Source organism: Dendropsophus ebraccatus, chromosome 3 (genome assembly GCF_027789765.1).
Source record: "Dendropsophus ebraccatus isolate aDenEbr1 chromosome 3, aDenEbr1.pat, whole genome shotgun sequence".
In the NCBI taxonomy this organism is placed as follows: domain Eukaryota; kingdom Metazoa; phylum Chordata; class Amphibia; order Anura; family Hylidae; genus Dendropsophus; species Dendropsophus ebraccatus.
In genome coordinates, this window is record NC_091456.1 from 191,721,638 (window position 1) to 191,744,078 (window position 22,441).

Here is a 22,441-nt window from a genome sequence, read left to right on the forward strand (position 1 = left end):
ATGTAGCTGAGCTGTATGTGTGTAATGTACATGTAGCTGAGCTGTATATGTGTAATGTACATGTAGCTGAGCTGTATGTGTGTAATGTACATGTAGCTGAGCTGTATTTGTGTAATGTACATGTAGCTGAGCTGTATGTGTGTAATGTACATGTAGCTGAGCTGTATGTGTGTAATGTACATGTAGCTGAGCTGTATATGTGTAATGTACATGTAGCTGAGCTGTATGTGTACATAGTAAGGCTGGGTTCACACACAGTATATTTCAGTCAGTATTGTGGTCCTCATATTGCAACCAAAACCAGGAGTGGATTGAAAACACAGAAAGGCTCTGTTCACACAATGTTAAAATTGAGTGGATGGCCGTCATTTAATGGCAAATATTTGCTGTTATTTTAAAACAACGGCTGTTGTATTGAAATAATGGCCGTTATTTACTGTTATATGGCGGCCATCCACTCAATTTTAACATTGTGTGAACAGAGCCTTTCTGTGCTTTCAATCCACTCCTGGTTTTGGTTGCAATATGAGGACCACAATACTGACTGAAATATACGTAGTGTGAACCCAGCCTTAAAGCTGTATATGTGTAATGTACATGTAGCTGAGCTGTATATGTGTGTAATGTACATGTAGCTGAGCTGTATATATGTGTAATGTACATGTAGCTGAGCTGTATATGTGTAATGTACATGTAGCTGAGCTGTATATGTGTAATGTACATGTAGCTGAGCTGTATGTGTGTAATGTACATGTAGCTGAGCTGTATGTGTGTAATGTACATGTAGCTGAGCTGTATACGTGTGTAATGTACATGTAGCTGAGCTGTATATGTGTAATGTACATGTAGCTGAGCTGTATGTGTGTAATGTACATGTAGCTGAGCTGTATACGTGTGTAATGTACATGTAGCTGAGCTGTATACGTGTGTAATGTACATGTAGCTGAGCTGTATATATGTAATGTACATGTAGTTGAGCTGTATATGTGTAATGTACATGTAGCTGAGCTGTATATATGTGTAATGTACATGTAGCTGAGCTGTATGTGTACACAGTACATTTGGTCCATCATGGTTCTTCTTTTGGGATTATATCATATTGCTTCTTCCACTCCATTTCCCCCCTTGCAGGATTTCCCAATTGCGGACATGGTGTTGATCTAGAGTGGGTTTGCTGACAGGATATCCTGGGTGAGGTAGCCGGGCTGCGGCATTCTCTTGAGGTCAGAATGGTTTTTGGGAACTTTGCCACAGATTGCGTCCTACTTCTCGCTGTCATATTTTTGAATGGCTGGACCTTTAATTACATGGAGAAAGGGGATAATGCCCTTCAGCACTGCGCCATCAATGGCAAATCACCATGAACCTACTAGTGAATAACTAGTGGAACAGATCTCGTGAAGGGGGTAAAGCCCTTGGCACAATTGGTGAAATCAGTCGTAATATAAGAGATCTGATATTATACTCCTTATAGTAAACTTGCCACTGGCAGGTTGGGCCAACAATATAAGGTGTATGGGGGCATCCCAACTCTCAACCAACAGATGATGTCAAGAAAAAAGATAATAGTCGGACATGATGGATTTTCACTGCCTGACCCTATTGTTCTTGTCGGGATAAGCCGGCGTCAGAGTTGTCTGGCTGTGGCTTATCCCTCCTTTTAGGGAACATTTGGCCACGCAAATCATTCATGTGTATGGGGAGGACAGGAGAGAAAACTGCCAGCCGACACTGATAATGTATGAGCACCTTAGGGTCCAAACAGGCAGAAATTCCCAGCGGAACCCCTGCCTGTCCACTCCGCTCGTAGTCCCACCTGCTATCTGTTTCAATGGGATGTCTCGCGGGCAGGGTTTCTGCTCGGAATTTCCGCCTGTTTTCCGTAGTGTGAACGGGCCCTTATTTTAGCTAGGACACCCGAGACTGATAATGCCTCACTCAGAATTTGAGGAACATACCTCAAACCTCAGGAACTTGGAAAACCAAAATTTGAAGAAGTTGTTCCCTTCCAGAATTGGATGGGGAAATAAAATTTTTCCTCGAAAGGAACATCAAGATCTCCAGGAATGGTAATGAATAGATTATAATACTGTGCAAAAGTTATAGGCAGGTGTGCACCTTCAGAAATAGAAGCATATTCATCAAATAACCAAACGTAAATAGAAAAAATATTAGCACGGTGGCTTAGTGGTTAGCACTGTAGCCTTGCAGCACTCGTGTCCTGGGTTCAAATCCCACCAAGAGCAAAATCTGCAAAGAGTTTGTATGTTCTCTCCATGTCTGTGTGGGTTTCCTCCGGGTACTCCGGTTTCCTCCCACAACATACAGATAGGGTTTGTTAAACCAAAACCAGGACTGGGTTGAAATCACAGAAGCTGTGCAAATCTTTCCATTATAATTTTACCCTTTCAGTTCCACTACTGATTTTGTTGAAAAAAATACTGACAGAAACACTATGTGTGAACATAGCCATTAACAGAAACAGCAGCAGTAGAGGCTTAAAAGGGAACTCCGGGGAAATGTATAAATCAAGGGTGGGCAGAAGTGTGGGGGAACACAATAAAGAAGCTATGCTTACCCATTCCCGTGTCCCCGCAGCCACCGGGCTGCTGTTTTTTGTGGCTCCCTGCATCATCACATCCCGGCACTAATTACCCGCTAAGCCAGTCAGTGATGGCAACGGTTTCCCGCTGCAGTCACTGACTGGCTAAGCAGGCATTTCTGTGCCAGGACATGATGATGCAGCAGCTGCAGGAGGCCGGTGGGGGTCTGTGAGCAGTGCTATGGGGGATAGGGATAGGTAAGCATAGCTTCTTTATTATGTTTCCCCACACCCCTGTCTGTTTTTGACATTTTTCCCAGAATTCCCCTTTAAAAGTGGGCGAGGAATAGCCAAACTCTGCTACAAAGGTGAGGTTGTGGCACTGGTCATAAACCATGACAAGACTGAGCACATAGTAGTTCTGTAACAGCAGAAAATCAGCAGTGTATAACCGTACCAGCAAAGTGAACTACTGTATACTTCTATAGCCATACTTCTATTTACCCATCACTGCTTTTCAAGCAGTGTCCTCAGCTTATAACTGGGAGAAACCAGGTACACCTATCTACTGCTCAGGGAAATCTATCCAGAAGTGTTTCCCATGTTCACAGAAGAATTTCAGCTACAAAGCCATATAAATAGAAGCAATAGAGTCTGTAAGAGGCGGAGTGTGCACCCAAGTGCTGGAGATCTGTACCCTGATGAGGGTCTGCAGGTAAAAGGGAAGCATGGTGGAAGCTCCTTGGACGTCTCCGGCTGCATTTCAGCAAATACAGTAAGGGTTTGGTCAGAAGTGCTGACCTCAATGTTAAGAAATCCGGGCCGATACTTATTGATCATACACCAATAGAGTCAGACTCTATTCTGCGGCAGAACGACCCCCAGTATCATTATAACAGCCATCAATAATTCGAGACTGACGCCTTTCTTTGCTATGTTTCTATAGTGGGAACATAGCCTTATTCTGGACTTGCAAGGCTGCCATCCATACACACACATCATGTCCATTATCAAGGGAAAGCCGTCTACAGCAGTGTGAAGATGGGTCTGCACTGTACATGAAAACCGAGGAAGATCAGAAAACACTGGATTCACAATTAGGCCTTATTCACATGTACGCAATTCTGGACAGAAAATAGGATCAATGGGGGAGATTTATCAAACATGGTGTAAAGTGAAACTGCTCAGTTGCCCCCGGCAACCAATCAGATTCCACCTTTCCTTCCTCACAGACTCTTGGAAAATGAAAGGTGGAATCTGATTGGTTGCTAGGGGCAACTGAGCCAGTTTCACTTTACACCATCTTTGAGAAATCTCCCCAGATGTGTTTCAATGGCCCTATTCACACATCCGTAGTTGTGTACAGGGCCATAGTGCAGACTGAAATTCCTCCACGGACGCACCAATGGAACCCTACGCGATCTATCAGCAGTCCATAAATAGTGACTAGATTATTAACCACGTTCTTTCATTTTTGTGCATCAGCAAAAAAAAAAAAAACATAACACAAAACTCATTCTTACCTGATGGCTGTTGAACCCAGGCTTTTTTGTGGCAGCCATTTTGTGACAATGACGTCATCAAGAGGGAGGCGGGTCTAAGCCCTGTTAGGCCAGCCTCCCTTTGTCAGATGACTCAGTTTGCCCAGCTGATTGGCTGAACAAGCTGTAAGCCATCTAACAGTTTTACAGAGGCAGTTAGACATCACAGGAGACAAAGTGCATCATGGGAAACCCCAAACCGGGAAGTAAAGAAAAAAAATTAAGCCACCAACTGTAGCTTCAAGGACCTGCAAACAGCGGGAAATTCAAACGTGGACAGACTCCGGAGGGATCTTTAGTGGGAAAACTATGTTTATGATTGATTGTTGTTGTTTTTTAATCAGCGCCGGAGCACTCCTTTCAGTATTTGTTTCATGTCCGTAGATTTCTCCCCCTATCCACCCGCTAAAAATTAGAGATTGGGCATTTTTTAAGAAACACAACCTTTCAACGTGTGACTAATGACTCAACCCTTTTTTTCTTCACGGACTTCAGAAAAGTTACAATCCGTAAAAAATAGCGGTTCCCATTGATTTCTATGAGAGAATCCGTAAAAAAAAAAAAAAAAAATCTGGGTCCACACTACGACGTGATTTTTTTTTTCAGCATTGGTTTGCACCCTTGTAATCTACTGATCGTGTGAATAGCCCAATAGACATCAATGTGCACCAACTCGAGAACAGAAATACGGATCCGAAGATTACAGGAGATGAGTATAAGGCCTGAGACTGCATACACACTGTGCCTGAGCACAGTCATGGCCTAAACTAGTGATAGAATGGATATAGTTCTGCTCCTCATACACAGGACACTGCATCCTGAAATGATAGTTACACTAATAGCAGATAGAGGCCTTGCTGTTATGGTGCAACCTGTGGCAGATAGTCTGCCCGTGTGAAAGGTCAAGAGATCAGCAACGTGAAAACACTCGTTCCTTGGATGATCACATTTTGGTGGAGGAATTAAAATAGTCACTAGTCCCCCACATATCTTCCAGTGTAAATGGAAACACATGGCCGTCTATGATTACGGATGGATTTTTATGTGACCACGGGGTCGAGGGCATAGTAATGGATGCACCACAAGAGGGCTGTCATATTGATTGTCTGCTCCGAATTAAAAGTAACCACACTAACACACTGATGGGTAAGGTGGATCTCCTATATTCAGTATATTTATCCTGAGGGCGTGTGTTCTTCCACTAAGACTCATGTCAGTACTTCATTGGCCAAGGTATGAAAAGAATTACTTGCATAGCACAAGTGTTACTTACCTAGCACAAGTGTTACTTACCTAAGCTTTACAGAATGTAACATCTCTCCGTGTCTGTAATTGTATTGTAATGGCTTCACTAAATATACAAAATATCACATCCCTAATAGTACGAGTGATGGAAATGCCAATCAGACGGTGTTGGCACGAATTATAAAACCTTATAATGAAGATATGTAAAAGAAACAAATTACATCTATGAATGTAACATTACTGGATCTTTATTCCTTCAATGAAAGTCAAGTTTATGCGTTAAAACGAAAAAAACATTTAGGAGTATAAAGATCTGGATGACGTGCAAGAAAACGGATCGCTAATTATATACAAGCAACATTCTCGAATAAAATATTATTACAGTATTAGAAGCTGATTATACCTTCTTATAGCAATATATTAATACAACAAATAAAATGGAAAGCATCTTTCCTTTAGATTTACAATTTTTTTTTTATATAGCTGGGTGTGACATGAAGAAAAAAAAAATCAAACTCTTATTCAAAGCCATGTACAATGTTAAATATGAAAGTCGTTATGGATTCACCTAAGGCCAACCCCTCATTGAAGTCCACAGGTATAAGGGCCCTTCCACGTGGCCCAATGTAGCACTAACAAACTAGCACTGATCGGCCTTTTCTGGTCTCAGCCTTAGTCTCACATGACAGATACGCCGTCACTTTAAACCTTTAACATCACCTTTGGGCAGAAAATCAAGGGGTGTTCATTGCAGTGTTGACGTGTCCAATACGTTCGGCGTTTCATCTGCGCTGCTTTGTTTCTCCTCTGTGTGAATTCTTTGATGTCGAAGAACATCTGATTTCAGAGCAAAACATCTACCGCATTCTGAGCAAGAAAATGGCTTCTCCCCCGAGTGAGCTTTCTGGTGTCGAATGGCATATGATTTTCTAGTAAAACATTTCCCGCAGTCTGAACATGGAAATGACTTCTCCCCGGTGTGAGTTACTTGATGCCGAAGGAGAATTGATTTCTGACTAAAATGTTTCCCGCATTCCGGACATGGAAATGGCTTCTCCCCTGTGTGAATTCTCTGATGCTGAACAAGCGTTGATTTTTGACTAAAATATTTCCCGCATTCTGAACATGAAAAAGGCTTCTCTCCTGTGTGTGTTCTTTGATGCTCTACAAGATATGACTCCCGGCTAAAAACTTTTCCACATTCGGTGCATAAAAATGGCTTCTCGCCTTCGTGAACTTTTTGGTGTAGAACAAAAGTAGATTCCTGATTAAAACATTTCCCACATTCTAAACATAAAAATGGCTTCTCATCTTTGTGAGTTCTTCGATGTCCAACAAGTTCTGCTTTCACTTTAAAACATTTTCCACATTCCAAACAAGAAAATGGCTTCACCTCTTTGTGAGTTTTTTGATGATGCGCAAGATATGATTCGTGACTATAAGATTTCCCACATTCTAGGCATACAAATGACTTTTCTCCTGGGTGAGTTCTCTGATGTAGAACAAAAGAGGATTTCAGAGCAAAACTTTTCCCACATTCTGAACATGAAAATGGCTTCTCTCCTGTGTGAACTTTCTGATGTAGGACAAGATGTGATTTCTGAGTAAAACATTTTCCACATTCTGAACATAAAAATGGCTTCTCCCCTGTGTGAGTTCTCTGATGAACAGTAAGTTTCGATTTGACTGTAAATATTTTTCCACATTCTAGGCATACAAATGGTTTCTCTCCTGTGTGAAGTCTCCGATGTAGAAGAAGAGATGATTTCTGAGTAAAACATTTCCCACATTTTGTACACAAAAACGGCTTCTCCCCGGTGTGGGTTCTGTAATGGTCAACAAGATTTTTTTTCACGGTAAAACGTCTGCCACATTCTCCACATGAAAACGGCCTCTCCCCTGAATGAATTCTTTGATGTTTAGCAAGACTTGATTTGCTACTATAATATTTCCCGCATTCTTGGCATAAAAACCGCTTGGTTAGTGAATAAACCTTCTCAGGTACAACAGGAGGCAAATTCGGAGTAAAACATTTCTCACATTCTGAACATAAAAATGTCTTCTCCCCTGTGTGAGTTCTCTGAAGTACAAGATTTGAAGTCACTGTGAAAATTTTTCCACATTTTGAACATGGACATTGGTTTTCTTCTGTCTTAGCGCTTTTATGTTCAACAGTCCTGAAAATCTGTTTGAGAATCTCTGGTGAATCAGTAGCCAGGACGTGTATAACAGGATGAGATGGCAGATCTATGCTGTGAGGGGCTGGGGGTATATCTGGGGGAATAGAAGGTTCTTCATATGTATCCTGTGTGATCTGACCATCTGCTGTAATATCTGGAGATATCTGATGTCCCTCTGATCTCCGGGGACACTCAGCTGCCAAGAAGAAAGATGGTTTGATCATTTTTAAGTAATACACTTTTATAAAATTTAATATTTTTATAGTTTCCCAACTCAAGAGACTTCTACCAGACTGTGACATTATAGATATATGTATACTAGGCAGGTTTACATTCAGTTACTGTAGATTTACCAACCACATCTGCTGGAAGTTTTGTACATGCATCTACTACTCTTTCAGTACAGTAATATTTTCTCACGTTGCTTCTGATCTTTCCCCCAGTAACCCCTCACTGTGTCCTCTTGTTCTTGAGTTCATTTTTTTTTTCATTAAAGACACTTCCCTCCTGACCCTTATTTAGTCCTGTAACCTGTAACATATATAAAGGTTTCCATCATGTCCTCCCTTTCCCTTCTTCCTCCTGTAACATATATAAAGGTTTCCATCATGTCCTCCCTTTCCCTTCTTCCCTTCTGTAACATATATAAAGGTTTCCATCATGTCCTCCCTTTCCCTTCTTCCTCCTGTAACATATATAAAGGTTTCCATCATGTCCTCCCTTTCCCTTCTTCCTCCTGTAACATATATAAAGGTTTCCATCATGTCCTCCCTTTCCCTTCTTCCTCCTGTAACATATATAAAGGTTTCCATCATGTCCTCCCTTTCCCTTCTTCCTCCTGTAACACATATAAAGGTTTCCATCATGTCCTCCCTTTCCCTTCTTCCTCCTGTAACATATATAAAGGTTTCCATCATGTCCTCCCTTTCCCTTCTTCCTCCCGTAACATATATAAAGGTTTCCATCATGTCCTCCCTTTCCCTTCTTCCTCCTGTAACACATATAAAGGTTTCCATCATGTTCCTCCCTTTCCCTTCTTCCTCCTGTAACATATATAAAGGTTTCCATCATGTCCTCCCTTTCCCTTCTTCCTCCCGTAACATATATAAGGGTTTCCATCATGCCCTCCTTTCCCTTCTGTAACATATATAAAGGTTTCCATCATGTCCTTCCTTTCCCTTCTTCCTCCCTGTGACATATATAAAGGTTTCCATCATGTCCTCCTTTCCCTTCTTCCTCCTGTAACATATATAAAGGTTTCCATCATGTCCTCCCTTTCCCTTCTTCCTCCTGTAACATATATAAAGGTTTCCATCATGTCCTCCCTTTCCCTTCTTCCTCCTATAACATATATAAAGGTTCCCATCATGTCCTCCTTTCCCTTCTTCCTCCTATAACATATATAAAGGTTTCCATCATGCCTTACCCGTCCTTGTGCCTTCGTAGCGCCACTCCCAGGTCCAGATCACAGCCGCTGGCCACCTGCAGATCATCCAGCTGCAATGTCACATACCCAGCTGAGTGATTGCCTGCTCAGCTAATCAGTGATTGCCTGCTCAGCTAATCAGTGATTGCCTGCTCAGCTAATCAGTCACTGACTGGCTGAGCAGGCAATTGCTCTGCAGGGCCGTGGTGTGAATTTCGGGCACAAATGACATCGAGTGGCGGTCAGCAGGACCCGGGGTGATGCTACGGAGGTAGAAGGATGGGTAAGTTGACTTTATTATTTTCACGTTTTGAAGAGGTCATTCCACATGGAGGGGGAGGCTGAGCGCCAGTTATTGTCTCCTCTATCTACTATTATAGGAATTCCTAACAATTACAAAATTTCCTACAGTGTTCTCTGCATTTAGTGGTCACTACTCACCTGGGCGGTTACCTGTAGTGATGTCCTCCTTATACTGCTCATCACTGCTCACATCTGTCTCTTCTTCTTCTTTTACCCTTCTATCTGTAGCAATAACGTAGTTCAGATCTTGCTTCATAGGAACATCCTCCATATACCGCTCATCACAGCTCACATCCATCTGTTCTTCTTTTATCCTTATGCCTATAGCATTAATATAATTCAGATCATCCTCCATAGAAATATCCTCCTTATTCTGCTCATCACTGCTCACATCTGTCTCTTCTTCTTTCTTTATAATTATGTCTGCAGCCTTAATATTGTTTAGATCTTTCTCTGTAGGAATGTTCTCTTTATACTGCTCAACACTGCTCACAACCATCTCTTCCTCTTGTACCTTTTGTTCTGTAGCATGGCTATAATCTAGATCCTTTCCTGTAGAAATGTCCTCCTCATACTGCTCATCACCACTCACAACCGTGTCTTCTTTGTTTCCTTTAACCATTATGTCTGTAACCTGAAGATTGTTCGGATCTTTCCCTGTAAAAATGACTTCCTTATGCTGCTCATCACTGCTCATATGTGCCTCTTTTTGTTCCACTACTTCTGTAACATTGCTGTAAGTCAGATTCTTTGCTGTAGTGATGTCCTCCTTAAACTGCTCATCACCACTTAACTCTGCCTCTTCTTTTTTTGTCCTTATGTCTGTAGCATTAATAAAGTTCAGATCCTTCCCTGTAGTGATGTCCTCCTTATACTGCTCATCACTGCTGTCATCTGTCTCTGGAGCATTAATATTGTTTCCATCTTCCCCCTGATTCATAAGATGTAAGAGAAACATTGTAAAAGTCAACAGACTGTAGGAGAAATCAGGTGGGATGTACAGATCATAGGGAACATCTCCATCTACCTGATCCTGATCCTGTGGGAGAAGAGGACGGGGACATCTCTCTGGTGCTGTTCTCTTACTGGATCTGACTGGAGGGAACACATACAGAGACTGAATTCATTCTTTCCATCCAGATAATACAGAGAGGAGGTGTGTATATAGTCCTGTCTATTACCTGCTGATGGGAGGGGCTGCTGATCCTCCAGCATCACATCCTTGTACTGATCCTTGTGTCCTTCTACATACTCCCACTCCTCCATGGAGAAATAGACCGCCACGTCCTGACACCTTATAGGAACCTGACACACACAATGATCACACAGTCATCCCCCCACCCCTCCAGTGGTGTTACTGTATAATGTCCCAGCATTCCCAGCAGCCACAGTCTCACCTCTCCACTCAGCAGCTCCACCATCTTGTTGGTGACTTCTAGGATCTTCTCTTCCTCCATTTCCTCATGTATCAGGGGCCCCGGGATTGGGCTCAGGGTTCTTCTCCATCCTTCACACCCAGGGGCCCTACAGCGCCCACTAGAGGACTTCTTCACTACTGTGTAATCCTGTGTATGGAGAGACACATTACTATCACTCCATCCATTCCCAGAATCCCTCACCTCTCCAGTCCTATCCGTCTGTTATTCCATAGATAAGAATGATGTCATGATGACATCACTCCCAGAATCCCTCACCTCTCCAGTCCTATCCATCTGTTATTCCATAGATAAGAATGATGTCATGATGACATCACTCCCAGAATCCCTCACCTCTCCAGTCCTATCCATCTGTTATTCCATAGATAAGAATGATGTCATGATGACATCACACCCAGAATCCCTCACCTCCCCGGTCCTATCCATCTGTTATTCCATAGATAAGAATGATGTCATGATGACATCACTCCCAGAATCCCTCACCTCTCCAGTCCTATCCATCTGTTATTCCATAGATAAGAATTATGTCATGATGACATCACTCCCAGAATCCCTCACCTCTCCAGTAAGCCAGAAGAGTATCTCTAGGGTGAGGTTTATTAACCTCTCTGCCAGCTTGTTCTTGTTCTCCATTGTTGCTTGGTTATTCAGGAAATTCATCAACAGCCTGTCCTATTTTCCATCAACCTACATAGGAAAAAAAAGGCAAACATGAAATCATATAAAAACATTTTCAATCTGGCTAGAAACAATTAAGATTAGGGCCACCACATGATCAGGAAACTGGAATACTCTGAAACAGAGGGATTAGGTTACATGCTTTTGACAGAGGTCTATGGAAATGGGCAGAGGTAGAGGAGGTAGGAGCTTCAGAGTGAAACAGAGATAGAGACAGACAGAATAGCAGCACATTGTACTAAATTAGATTTTTTTGCTGCTCAGTACTGACATATAATGTCCTCCACACTGAAGCAGCTTCTTCTTTTGATGGTATACTGTAAATTTAAGTTGAACCAAAAAAGTAATCCTCCACAATCTCAGCAGCACCTCTCTCCTGCAACACTGGGGTTGCAAAGCACGTGGGGAGAGGGTGATGTCCATTTTGAGCGCAGACTTAAAGTCTAGGGCCCTCTCAACCTGCTTTTACCCCATTACTTGCTGACCCTGGCTCATCTGGTCCTTGTCTGTTTGCTTAATCATACGCAAAAACGCATTGGCATTCTTCCTCTGGGTCAAAACTGGATGATACTTGCCCTTGCCATTCAACCTCTCCTTAAGCACCTCACCTTGAAAATGACTATTATCTCTAAACTTGTGTACTATTTCGAGACACCTCCAGTCCAGGTTCCCCTTAGTGCCCTTGAGTCTCTCCAGGCCTTTGTCCTTCTGCAGGCTCCTAAGTCATGGGGGGGGGGGGGGGAGTTATGCCCTTCCTGACATAACTTGCTATTACTGGGCTGCACATTTGCGACACATCCCTGCTTGGTCAGCACTTTGGGCCTACTTAAAGTGGATGGCGACAGAGAAGCTATGGATTGCCCCAGTCCACCCCAACTCGCTGTTAGGGTCCATTTGTGACGCTATTTTGAGAGGCCCTGTTTTAGGTTCTATGGCTTACACTAGACGGGTGTGGAAACTGTGTACACAAAGATTCCCTCTTGTATCCAAGTGCTCCCCTATGAAGTCCTTCCTCTTTTACCCAAAGTTGCTGACTTGTGGCATGATGGCATGACTAAACACTGGTATGCTCATAGACTGCTCTGCTTTGCGGACAACGTGAATCCCTCTGACAGATCCCTCTATCCGTTCCCAGCCTTAGTTAAAGATTATCTACGACACAGTATCAATACCTCCAGATTAAGCACTATGTGTCCTCCTTATTCTGATCACCTACGGTCTCAATACCTACTGATTTTGAAAGACTCTGTAAGGCAGGGGTATGCACTAAGAGCCTTATTTCTCATATTTATAGGATAATTAAACACCCTGGTTCTGATACTAAGGTGCGGTATCCGTACATGGAAAGGTGGGAGGTGCTTTTTAATAGATCGCTACCTCAGACCACTTGGAAGATAATTTGGGACAGAGCAGCCAAAAAATCCATTTGTGTTACATATAAAGAGAACCAGTACAAGATAATGGTATTCTGGTATTATACACCGGAACTTCTTCACGCCATGAATTTCGGCCATCCCCAATACATGCTGGAGATGCCAACAGGCGGGGGTTCCCTTCCTCATGTTTACTGGCCCCTTATCCTGTATTGGCATATGGTGAAGGATCTGCTTCAGGATATCTTGGGTCTGGATATTCTGTTAGATCCAGTGTTCTATCTTTTTAATGAAGTCCCGACACAGTTGGGACGCAATATCCTGCAGTTGCTCATTCACCTTCACACAGCGGACAGATATTTGATAGCTAAACATTTAAAGAGGTCTGCTCCCCCAATGAGATGTGATCTGTATGCTAGGATTCTGGACGTGAAGAACATAGAGCACTTAACAGCGATGCTAGATAGCAAACTAGACAAGTTTAAGAAGGTATGGGCCTTGTGGGGTGTCTACTGGGAAGAAAGGGCTTCAAGTAATCCTGCGACTACTGGTAATAGGTCCTAAAAGACTATTGTGCTCTCTACGCTCCTTCTCTCGTCTTTTTGTTTTTGTTCCATTTCCGCTTGTGTCTTGTATTGTCGTAGTTTGTCCTCCCCCCTTCTCTTGTTTTTTTACAACTTCTTGTATATGGCTATAGGAGTCTTGTCACGATTTTCTGGACCGTGCGACTGTGATCCGCTGATTTGCTGTTATATATGTATAGTGTTTTACGATTTGTCACCTGGTGACACTTGTTGGATTTACAAGCATAAGGGCTATCCTTGCCATCCCCCCCCCCCTCTTTTAGCAGCTATTAGAATAACAATTCTGCAGTTTCTTGGTTTTTCATACTCTGGGTATTCTCTTGGTTCTCTTTCATTCTGGTTGTTTTTGTCCTGTCTTTTCGTCGCTCCTTTCTAAGCTTCTCTGGTTTCTCACTGGATGAGTCCTCTGCTTCCTTGCTTCATCCTGTCTACCTCCACATGCTTTCCCGTAATACATTCCCATCATAGCTCATTTTTTGATGCTTCATGTCAAGGGCCTTAACTTCAATGTTTAATTGAGGATTACCTTGGAAGTATTTCGTCCTCAAGGATGATGTAGTATTTATTCAATAGAAGCATTCTGGCCCTGATGGGAACTTTAACTTTGCCTGTGGTTTTATCCACAATTTGCCATTCGAGACACAAAGCCGGGGGTTGCCATATTATTGTCTCATTCTCTGTGGTGGCCCCCCATAGCAGACATGTTATTCTACAAGGTCTCTACCGAGGCACGCCAGTAATGTTCATGTAATGTTTACATTCCCACTACAAAGCAGATACATTATTTCGGTTGTTTGCCATGTAAGCCTGCAGCTCTCTTGGAGACTTTAGCATATGTTTTTCTGAATTTGCAGATCCTCAGTTGCAGTCCCCCCACGCAGGTTTACACTTTCAAGAGAATTACAGAGGCTAATGAGGAGGTTTTCAATGTATGTCAACCATCCCACCAGTCGTTTTCACCTCCCCTTCTTTTTCATATTTACGATGTTTTTTGGCAATATTCTATTCCTCAGACACGTTAGCGATGCAGTTACCGACCCTAACACACTGTCTGACCACACCCTGCGTTGAGCTCCACCTTCGCAGAGCCACCTCACACTTACGTCTAACCTACCGATGACTTAATTGGAGTCCCTACTTTGTGCAGCCATTCCGTATCTAAATCGATTCTTCTCTATGGGCTCGCACCGGCTCTTTTCAAAAGAATCGTCACGAGCCGGGAACTTTCCAGCTTGCAGAGCGGCAGGATGGGATTCCATGATCCTTTGCCCGTCGCTCCATAAATACACAGTGATCACGGGCTATCCAGCCTGAGATCACTGTGTATTACTTACTGGCACTGTTAGAAAAGTACATACGTCCCTTAGTATATATAATTATACAGACTGCACCTAATCTTCCGTCCCGGTGCCGACATCTTGGTGACTTTACTGCTGGAACACACCGCTGGAATGCACTGACATCACAAAGATGGCGGCACCCAACGTTACAGCAACGGGACGGAAGATTAGGTGCAGTGTTAGATACAGACTGCACGGGCCGTCTGTATTATTATAAATACACTGTGAGAAGCATGGACTTGTATAACAGTGACAATTACATTTAGATGAAATGTTCTCTTTAAGGGTAGCTTCACACGTACCGAATCCGCAGCAGTTTTCAAACTGCGAGTTTGCAGCGAAATCCGTTGCAAATCCTGGTACTGTGATTTTCAATGGAGTTGCACACCCGCAGCGGTCCGCCGCACCCTTTAACCCCCGCAGCATACAATACCTGCTAGGCGCCGCAGCTTCTTCTAAAGCTTCCGACTCCTGTCGGTCCCATTTAGCCAATCGGTGCACGGCCCTGCCGCAGTCACTGGTTGGCTGGGCGGGACTGATCCGAGCCGAGAGCCGCGACATCAAGCAGGTAATGTATGCTGAGGGTGGCAGGGGGTTAAAGGGGCCAGCGTCACATACTTGAAGCAGAATGAAAATTCCACTTGGGGTATGTAACCCCATCCGCTGCGAATCTGGTACGTGTGAAGCTACCCTAAGACTAAGAGTCATACTTTCTGTTGCCATCCCTTAGGGTGAACTAAGGGTACCTTAGGGACTTTAAACACATCCTCACAGTCCTCCAGTATTATATCCGCCTCTAGTATAATCTCCAATCCTATAGAAGTCACATGTCTTTCACAGTCCTCCCCCCTCCAGAATCCTTTGCACTTAACCCTTTAAGGACATGGCCCATTTTCGTTTTTACGTTTTCGGTTTTTCCTCCTTGTGTTTAAAATGTCATAGCACTTGCATTTTTCCACCTAGAAACCCACATGACCCCTTATTTCTTGCGTCACTAATTGTACTTTGCAATTACAGGCTGAATTTTTGCATAAAGTACACTGCGAAACCAGAAAAAAATTCAAAGTGTGGTGAAATTGAAAAAAAAAACGCATTTCTTTTATTTGGGGGAAATGTGTTTTTACGCCATTCACCCTGGGGTAAAACTGACTTGTTATGCATGTTCCTCAAGTCGTTACGATTAAAACGATATGTAACATGTATAACTTATATTGTATCTGATGGCCTGTAAAAAATTCAAACCGTTGTTAACCAATATACATTCCTTAAAATCGCTCCATTCCCAGGCTTATAGCGCTTTTATCCTTTGGTCTATGGGGCTGTGCGAGGTGTCATTTTTTGCGCCATGATGTGATCTTTCTATCGGTACCTTGATTGCGCATATACGACTTTTTGATCGCTTTTTATTACATTTTTTCTGGATTTGATGCGACCAAAAATGCGCAATTTTGCACTTTGGGATTTTTTTGCGCTGACGCCGTTTACCGTACGAGATCAGGAATGTGATTAATTAATAGTTCGGGCGATTACGCACGCGGCGATACCAAACATGTTTATTTATTTATTTATTTGTTTACTTTTATTTAAAACCTGGGAAAAGGGGGGTGATTCAGACTTTTATTAGGGGAGGGGGATTTTTACTATTAACAACACGTTTTTTTTTTTTTTTTACACATATACTAGAAGCCCCCCTGGGGGACTTCTAGTATATACACTTTGATCTCTCATAGAGATCTCTGCAGCATAGATATGCTGCAGAGATCCATGAGATCGGCACTCGTTTGCTTTCGGCTGCTGCAGCCGGAAACAAACGAGTGCCGAGCCGAGGACGGCGCCATCTTGGACGCGTCCCCGGCCGGCATCAGTAACGGAGATCGCTCCTCTGGGACAAGGTCCCGGAGGAGCGATCTCCCCCACTAGACACCAGGGAAACGTTGCCTCCGGTAATCGGAGGCAGCTGTCAACTTTGACAGCTGCCTCCGATTAGCTAATTAGCGGGCACGGCGATCGGACCGTGCCCGCTAATAGCAGCGGTCCCGGGCTACTCGCGGCACCCGGGATCGCGGCACTTCAAAGCGGGGCCGCCGCGCGGCCCCGCTTTGAAGTGCTAATGAGGACATAGGACGTACCGGTACGTCCTATGTCCTTAAGAGGTTAAAGGGGGTTTCCATGAATGTAAACATAAAGCCATCTGATATGACAGGATTAAGTCACTGATGGAGCTGTGTGATATGGTCACTACAATAGAATTTCCTGCAATTATTAGCAGGGAGGATTGTGGGAAGGTGCGTAGGTCAGAGAGGAAACCAGGAAGTGATCAGTTCCTCACCGGGAGGGGGATGGGGGACAGTCCGGGAATGAGAAACACTGTACTACAATACATTTCCTCTCCTGTACGGTATGGAGTGGCGCACATAGTCTCATGTCAACCACCCTGAATCTCCTTTAATTAAAACTATGGTAAACAGCTGATTTATTTGCTATTACGCCCCCCCCCAAAAAATTAAAAAATGTTAATCAATCAATCCTATGTACCCTACAATGATGTAAGTGACAAATACAACTCACCTCAGCACAGTCCTCATATGTGACTCCACACATCCCTCCACCCGCAGAGCTGTACAGGAGCCGTGTGCTTCCCCTGTGCTTACAGGACCTGCCATGATGTCACAGTCATGTGATCAGTCACATGGAGGAGGAGGAGTCACATGATCAGGGGCTGCTGCTCAGTGTATGCAGGACTCTGCTGTGCTGGATGAGCTGAAGTGATGTGTGTGCAGCAGAGCTGTGTGTGATGTGTGTGCAGCAGAGCTGTGTGTGTGTGTGTGTGTTATATACAGTCTCTGACAGAAGTTCTGCCGCTTCTCCATGCTGTGGAAACCAAAGCTTATAACCTGCCTTAAAATTCATCCATGGTTTTGGAAATGACTCATATGAAAGATGAAACCCTCCCAAATGAGTTTTTTTTTTCGTAACGAAAATAAATTTGCGTCACTGCTGAAATCAGAAATCAGGCAAAATTTTGTCGCCCACAGAAAGTAATGTGAAAATCAAATAATTCACTTCAAATACAAATATATGTTTCCTACCATTGGTGAATGAAGTTGTGCTGCTATTAGAGCCATATGTAATATTTTGTGTGATTTCTATCAGCTTGAAGGACGGCATCCATGCGTTTCCACAATGATTCATACAATCTATTGATGAAGTCATCAGGAATAGCAGAGAATGCCGTCTTCCATGCCTCCCAGAGGTCATCAAGATTCTTTGGTTTCGTCTTCCAAGCTTCCTCTTTCATCCTACCCCAAACCTACTTAATAATGTTCATGTCTGGTGATGGGGATGGCCAGTCCTGGAGCTCCATGATGTTCATGTCTGGTGACTGGGATGGCCCGTCCTGGAGCTCCATGATGTTCATGTCTGGTGATGGGGTTGGCCAGTCTTGGAGCTCCATGATGTTCATGTCTGGTGACCGGGCTGGCCAGTCCTGGAGCTCCATGATGTTCATGTCTGGTGACTGGGATGGCCAGTCCTGGAGCTCCATGATGTTCATGTCTGGTGACTGGGATGGCCAGTCCTGGAGCTCCATGTTGTTCATGTCTGGTGACCGGGCTGGCCAGTCCTTGAGCTCCATGATCTTCTTTGCATTGAGGAACTTTGATGTAGAGATGGATGTATAAGATGGAGCACCATCCTGCTGCTAAATGTCACCCCTTTTATGATTGGGAATGTAAGAGGTATCTAATACTTTTTGATATTTTAGGTTATTGTTATTGCCTTCCACCTTGCAAATGCTTCCCACACCCCATACTGAATGTAACCCCCGGCCAATGATCTTTCTACTAGAGATGATCGAACAGGGCCGAAGTTCAGGGAGACAATGGGGGACATTAAACGTGCGATTTTGGACAGAGTATTCATCTGGTTTTTTACACAGCCAAACAGGACTAATTCAACAAACTTTTCATAAATTTGTGAATAAAATACTCGCAGAATATTTATAAAAAATGTTGTAAATATATTCGCCTGGTACTGACCAAACGTAGGCTTTCACCAGTTTATGCAACTTTTTAAAAAGTTGCAAATGATAAATTGGGCGCAAATCCCAAATTATGCAAATGCTGGGGTCAATACAAAAAAAATATAAAAATCTACAAAATATTTGCTTGTCGAATACTGGTTTATAAATAGAACTTGAAAATAGTTAAAAAAAATCCAATTACTCAGCTAAAAATAGGCGCAAAGCCCTTTATAAATGCCCCACAATGTCCCTACAGCAATAATAAGCTGTTATGAAAACGTGTTTTGTATATTGCAATAACCACAAACTGTTACAAGTGTTCCGCTCACTATACATTGGCTCATCCAAACATCATAAACTGGTCAGGAAACACTAGGCCTGGGTTACTGAGGGACTCTGGTCAGGAAACACTAGGCCTGGGTTACTGAGGGACTCTGGTCGGGAAATGCTAGGCCTGGGTTACTGAGGGACTCTGGTCGGGAAATGCTAGGCCTGGGTAACTGAGGGACTCTGGTCAGGAAACACTAGGCCTGGGTTAGTAAGGGACTCTGGTCGGGAAACGCTAGGCCTGGGTTACTGAGGGACTCTGGTCGGGAAACACTAGGCCTGGGTTATTGAGGGACTCTGGTCGGGAAACGCTAGGCCTGGGTTATTGAGGGACTCTGGTCGGGAAACACTAGGCCTGGGTTATTAAGGGACTCTGGTCAGGAAACACTAGGCCTGGGTTACTGAGGGACTCTGGTCGGGAAACACTAGGCCTGGGTTATTAAGGGACTCTGGTCAGGAAACACTAGGCCTGGGGACAGGGGACAGGGAACAACAATATGCAAAACTATGTAAAGTGCTGCGGAATCTGTGTGCGCTATACAAATAAAAGCATTATTATTATTATTATATACAATGAGGGGTCCCTGCTCCCAGGGCCGGCCTTAGGGTAGATGGCGCCCTGTGCGAAACTTTCTTTTGGAGCCCCCCCCGCCCCTGTTGATACCCCCTAATGGTGACATAGACTAAATCTCACAGCCTCCCATCCCTCCAGACAACCCCCCACAATAAAACCACAAACGGGACAGGAGGCTGTAGGACTTAGATACAATATACTAAATCCTACTACAACAAGCTCCACCCCTAAACCCCAGCCCCCCCCAAACCACCGACCCCCGATAGACGTACCATCTATGTATGTATCTATCAATCATCTACCCCCCCCCCCCCCCCCGTTATATATGTGACCTTTTAATCACTTTTTGAATTTTTCTCTGGGATGTGACTTCACTAAAAAACAGCAAATTTGGACTTGGCCTATTTGGCAATTACACTGTTTACCGTGGGGGCAGTAGTTGTGCACTGTTTAGCTGTTGGGGTATGCTGGGGGTAGTAGTTATGCACTGTTTAGCTGTTGGGGTATGCTGGGGGCAGTAGTTATGCACTGTTTAGCTGTTGGGGTATGCTGGGGGCAGTAGTTATGCACTGTTTAGCTGTTGGGTATGCTGGGGGCAGTAGTTATGCACTGTTTCAGCTGTTGGGGTATGCTGGGGGCAGTAGTTATGCACTGTTTAGCTGTTGGGGTATGCTGGGGGTAGTAGTCATGCACTGTTTAGCTGTTGGGGTATGCTGGGGGCAGTAGTTATGCACTGTTTAGCTGTTGGGGTATGCTGGGGGTAGTAGTCATGCACTGTTTAGCTGTTGGGGTATGCTGGGGGCAGTAGTTATGCACTGTTTAGCTGTTGGGGTATGCTGGGGGTAGTAGTTATGCACTGTTTAGCTGTTGGGTATGCTGGGGGCAGTAGTTATGCACTGTTTAGCTGTTGGGGTATGCTGGGGACAGTAGTTATGTACTGTTTAGCTGTTGGGGTATGCTGGGGCAGTAGTTATGCACTGTTTAGCTGTTGGGGTATGCTGGGGGCAGTAGTTATGCACTGTTTAGCTGTTAGGTATGCTGGGGGCAGTAGTTATGCACTGTTTAGCTGTTGGGTATGCTGGGGGCAGTAGTTATGCACTGTTTAGCTGTTGGGGTATGCTGGGGGCAGTAGTTATACACTGTTTAGCTGTTGGGTATGCTGGGGGCAGTAGTTATGCACTGTTTAGCTGTTGGGATATGCTGGGGGCAGTAGTTATGTACTGTTTAGCTGTTGGGTATGCTGGGGGCAGTAGTTATGCACTGTTTCAGCTGATATATAGATAGATAGATAGAGATAGATAGATAGAAGGGAAAGAGGTAGAGAGACAGAGGAGAGAGAAGCATCAGACTTACAGCAGGGGCCCAGGATCCTGGAGGCTGCAGCATTGCTGAGGAGGAGGAGGGAGGAGGCACATGGCTGGGCAGAGGTCACAGGTCACCACACTGATGGGACCTGAGCACCCTGCAGGCTGCAATGTGGCAAGAAAAAAGTCAGCCTCCCACATGTGGTGGGTGCCGGGGGCGGGGCTTGTCGGCGGGGGGCGGAGCTTACCGGGATCAACCCGGAACATTACTTTGCCAGGTCCCTAGCCCGTCTATCTTCTGGAGCGCCCAAACCAACTACTATGTAAGGAGGGCAGGCGGCCAGCTAGAGGGGCGCTCTGGCAGACAGACAGAACGTCTGTCTGCCAGACCAGTTAAGTGTGCAGCTGACTGCCAGAGCGCCCCCTAGCTGGCCAGGAGTGATGCGCCCTGTGCAACCGCACAGCTCGCACACCCCAAAGGCCGGCCCTGCCTGCTCCTTCCCCATTATCACCTATTCAGCCGCTCAGAGACAAGTAATTCCCCTGATGATCTGATGGGCGGCTCCGAAATCTGAACTGAGTTTTGATTCTATAAAATATGGCGGCAACAGAGACACCTTGTCACAGAGCAGGGGGTCAGTCTGACTGAGCTGTTATCGATGATTCTCTCCCACCCCCGGGAAGACCCACAGCTATTGTAAGTGTCGGATAGTTTCTGCTTATATCTCCTGTATATTTTATAGCTGTATTTGCATGTAAGTGTCATCTTATGTTACCTTTTTATGTTACCTTTTTTTGTTGCATGTTTCACTGCAAGATGCAGCTTCTTCCGGGGCCCTTTTACACTGTCTACACCAAGCGTGTGTACAGGAAGATTCACAAGGCACGATCCACCATGTCTTCCAGTGCATTTCTGCTGCAGGTCACTATTTGTTGCCCAGTCCTGCCCGCTCCCCAATGGCGGCTGTCTGACGGCTTTCTCTCTCCTCTCCGTCTGGGCTCTGGAACTGCTGCTTTTTTCCATTGTCACCTATGGCGTACATGCGCCTGCTTTCTTAGATATAGAGAGTCAGAGTGGTCGTTATTCTTTCACCCCCCATCCTGGTTCTCCCACACCTCCTCCTTGTCTGAATGTTGGTTCTTTATGTTTTTATGTTTCTGTGTCTGTTGATCTCTGCCCGCTTTGTGAACTACACTTGCCTGCCTGGCTTCTTTTGTACCATTTGCCTCTTCTGCTATGGACTGTCTGACTGACTGCCCTGACCCTCCACCTGTTTCACTATGTTGCTGCCTCATCCCTGCTGCCACTTCTGTCCATGTCAGGAACTGTTCAGAGCAGGAGAGGTTTACTATGGGGATTTGCTGCTGCTCTGGACAGTTCCTGACGTGGACAGAGGTGGCAGCAGAGAGAGTACGGTGTCAGACTGGAAAGAATACACCACTTCCTGCAGGACATACAGCAGCTGATAAGTACTGTAGGACTGGAGATTTTTAAATAGAAGTAAATTACAAATCTATGTCACTTTGATTAAAAAACATTTTTTTTGCTGGAGTACCTCTTTAAAGG

General features: G+C 44.3%; 1 protein-coding gene across 2 annotated transcripts; it reads right to left on the reverse strand.

Moving 5' to 3' along the window:
* Positions 1–5,611: 5,611 nt before the first annotated feature.
* LOC138786714 (oocyte zinc finger protein XlCOF6-like) lies at positions 5,612–17,309 on the reverse strand. 2 transcript variants are annotated; one of them, XM_069963714.1, is made up of 5 exons: positions 17,217–17,309; positions 11,232–11,360; positions 10,265–10,802; positions 9,376–10,168; positions 5,612–7,704 (listed from the first exon to the last, which is right to left on the reverse strand). In XM_069963714.1, the coding sequence occupies exons 4-5, from the start codon at positions 9,932–9,934 to the stop codon at positions 6,074–6,076; spliced, it is 2,190 nt and encodes a 729-aa protein (XP_069819815.1). In that variant the 5' UTR covers positions 9,935–10,168; positions 10,265–10,802; positions 11,232–11,360; positions 17,217–17,309; the 3' UTR covers positions 5,612–6,073. The 2 variants fall into 2 exon arrangements, with proteins under 2 accessions (XP_069819815.1, XP_069819816.1); XM_069963715.1 differs by lacking the exons at positions 11,232–11,360; positions 17,217–17,309 and having other exon boundaries at positions 10,265–11,215.
* Positions 17,310–22,441: the final 5,132 nt, after the last annotated feature.

Excerpts from the sequence above, each read along its gene's own strand:
- LOC138786714 (XM_069963714.1), bottom strand. The coding sequence starts at position 9,934 with ATGAGCAGTGATGAGCAGCATAAGGAAGTCATTTTTACAGGGAAAGAT. Across the intron at positions 7,705-9,375 it reads CACTACAGGTAACCGCCCAG|CTGAGTGTCCCCGGAGATCA; the intron begins GTGAGTAGTGAC and ends TCTTCTTGGCAG.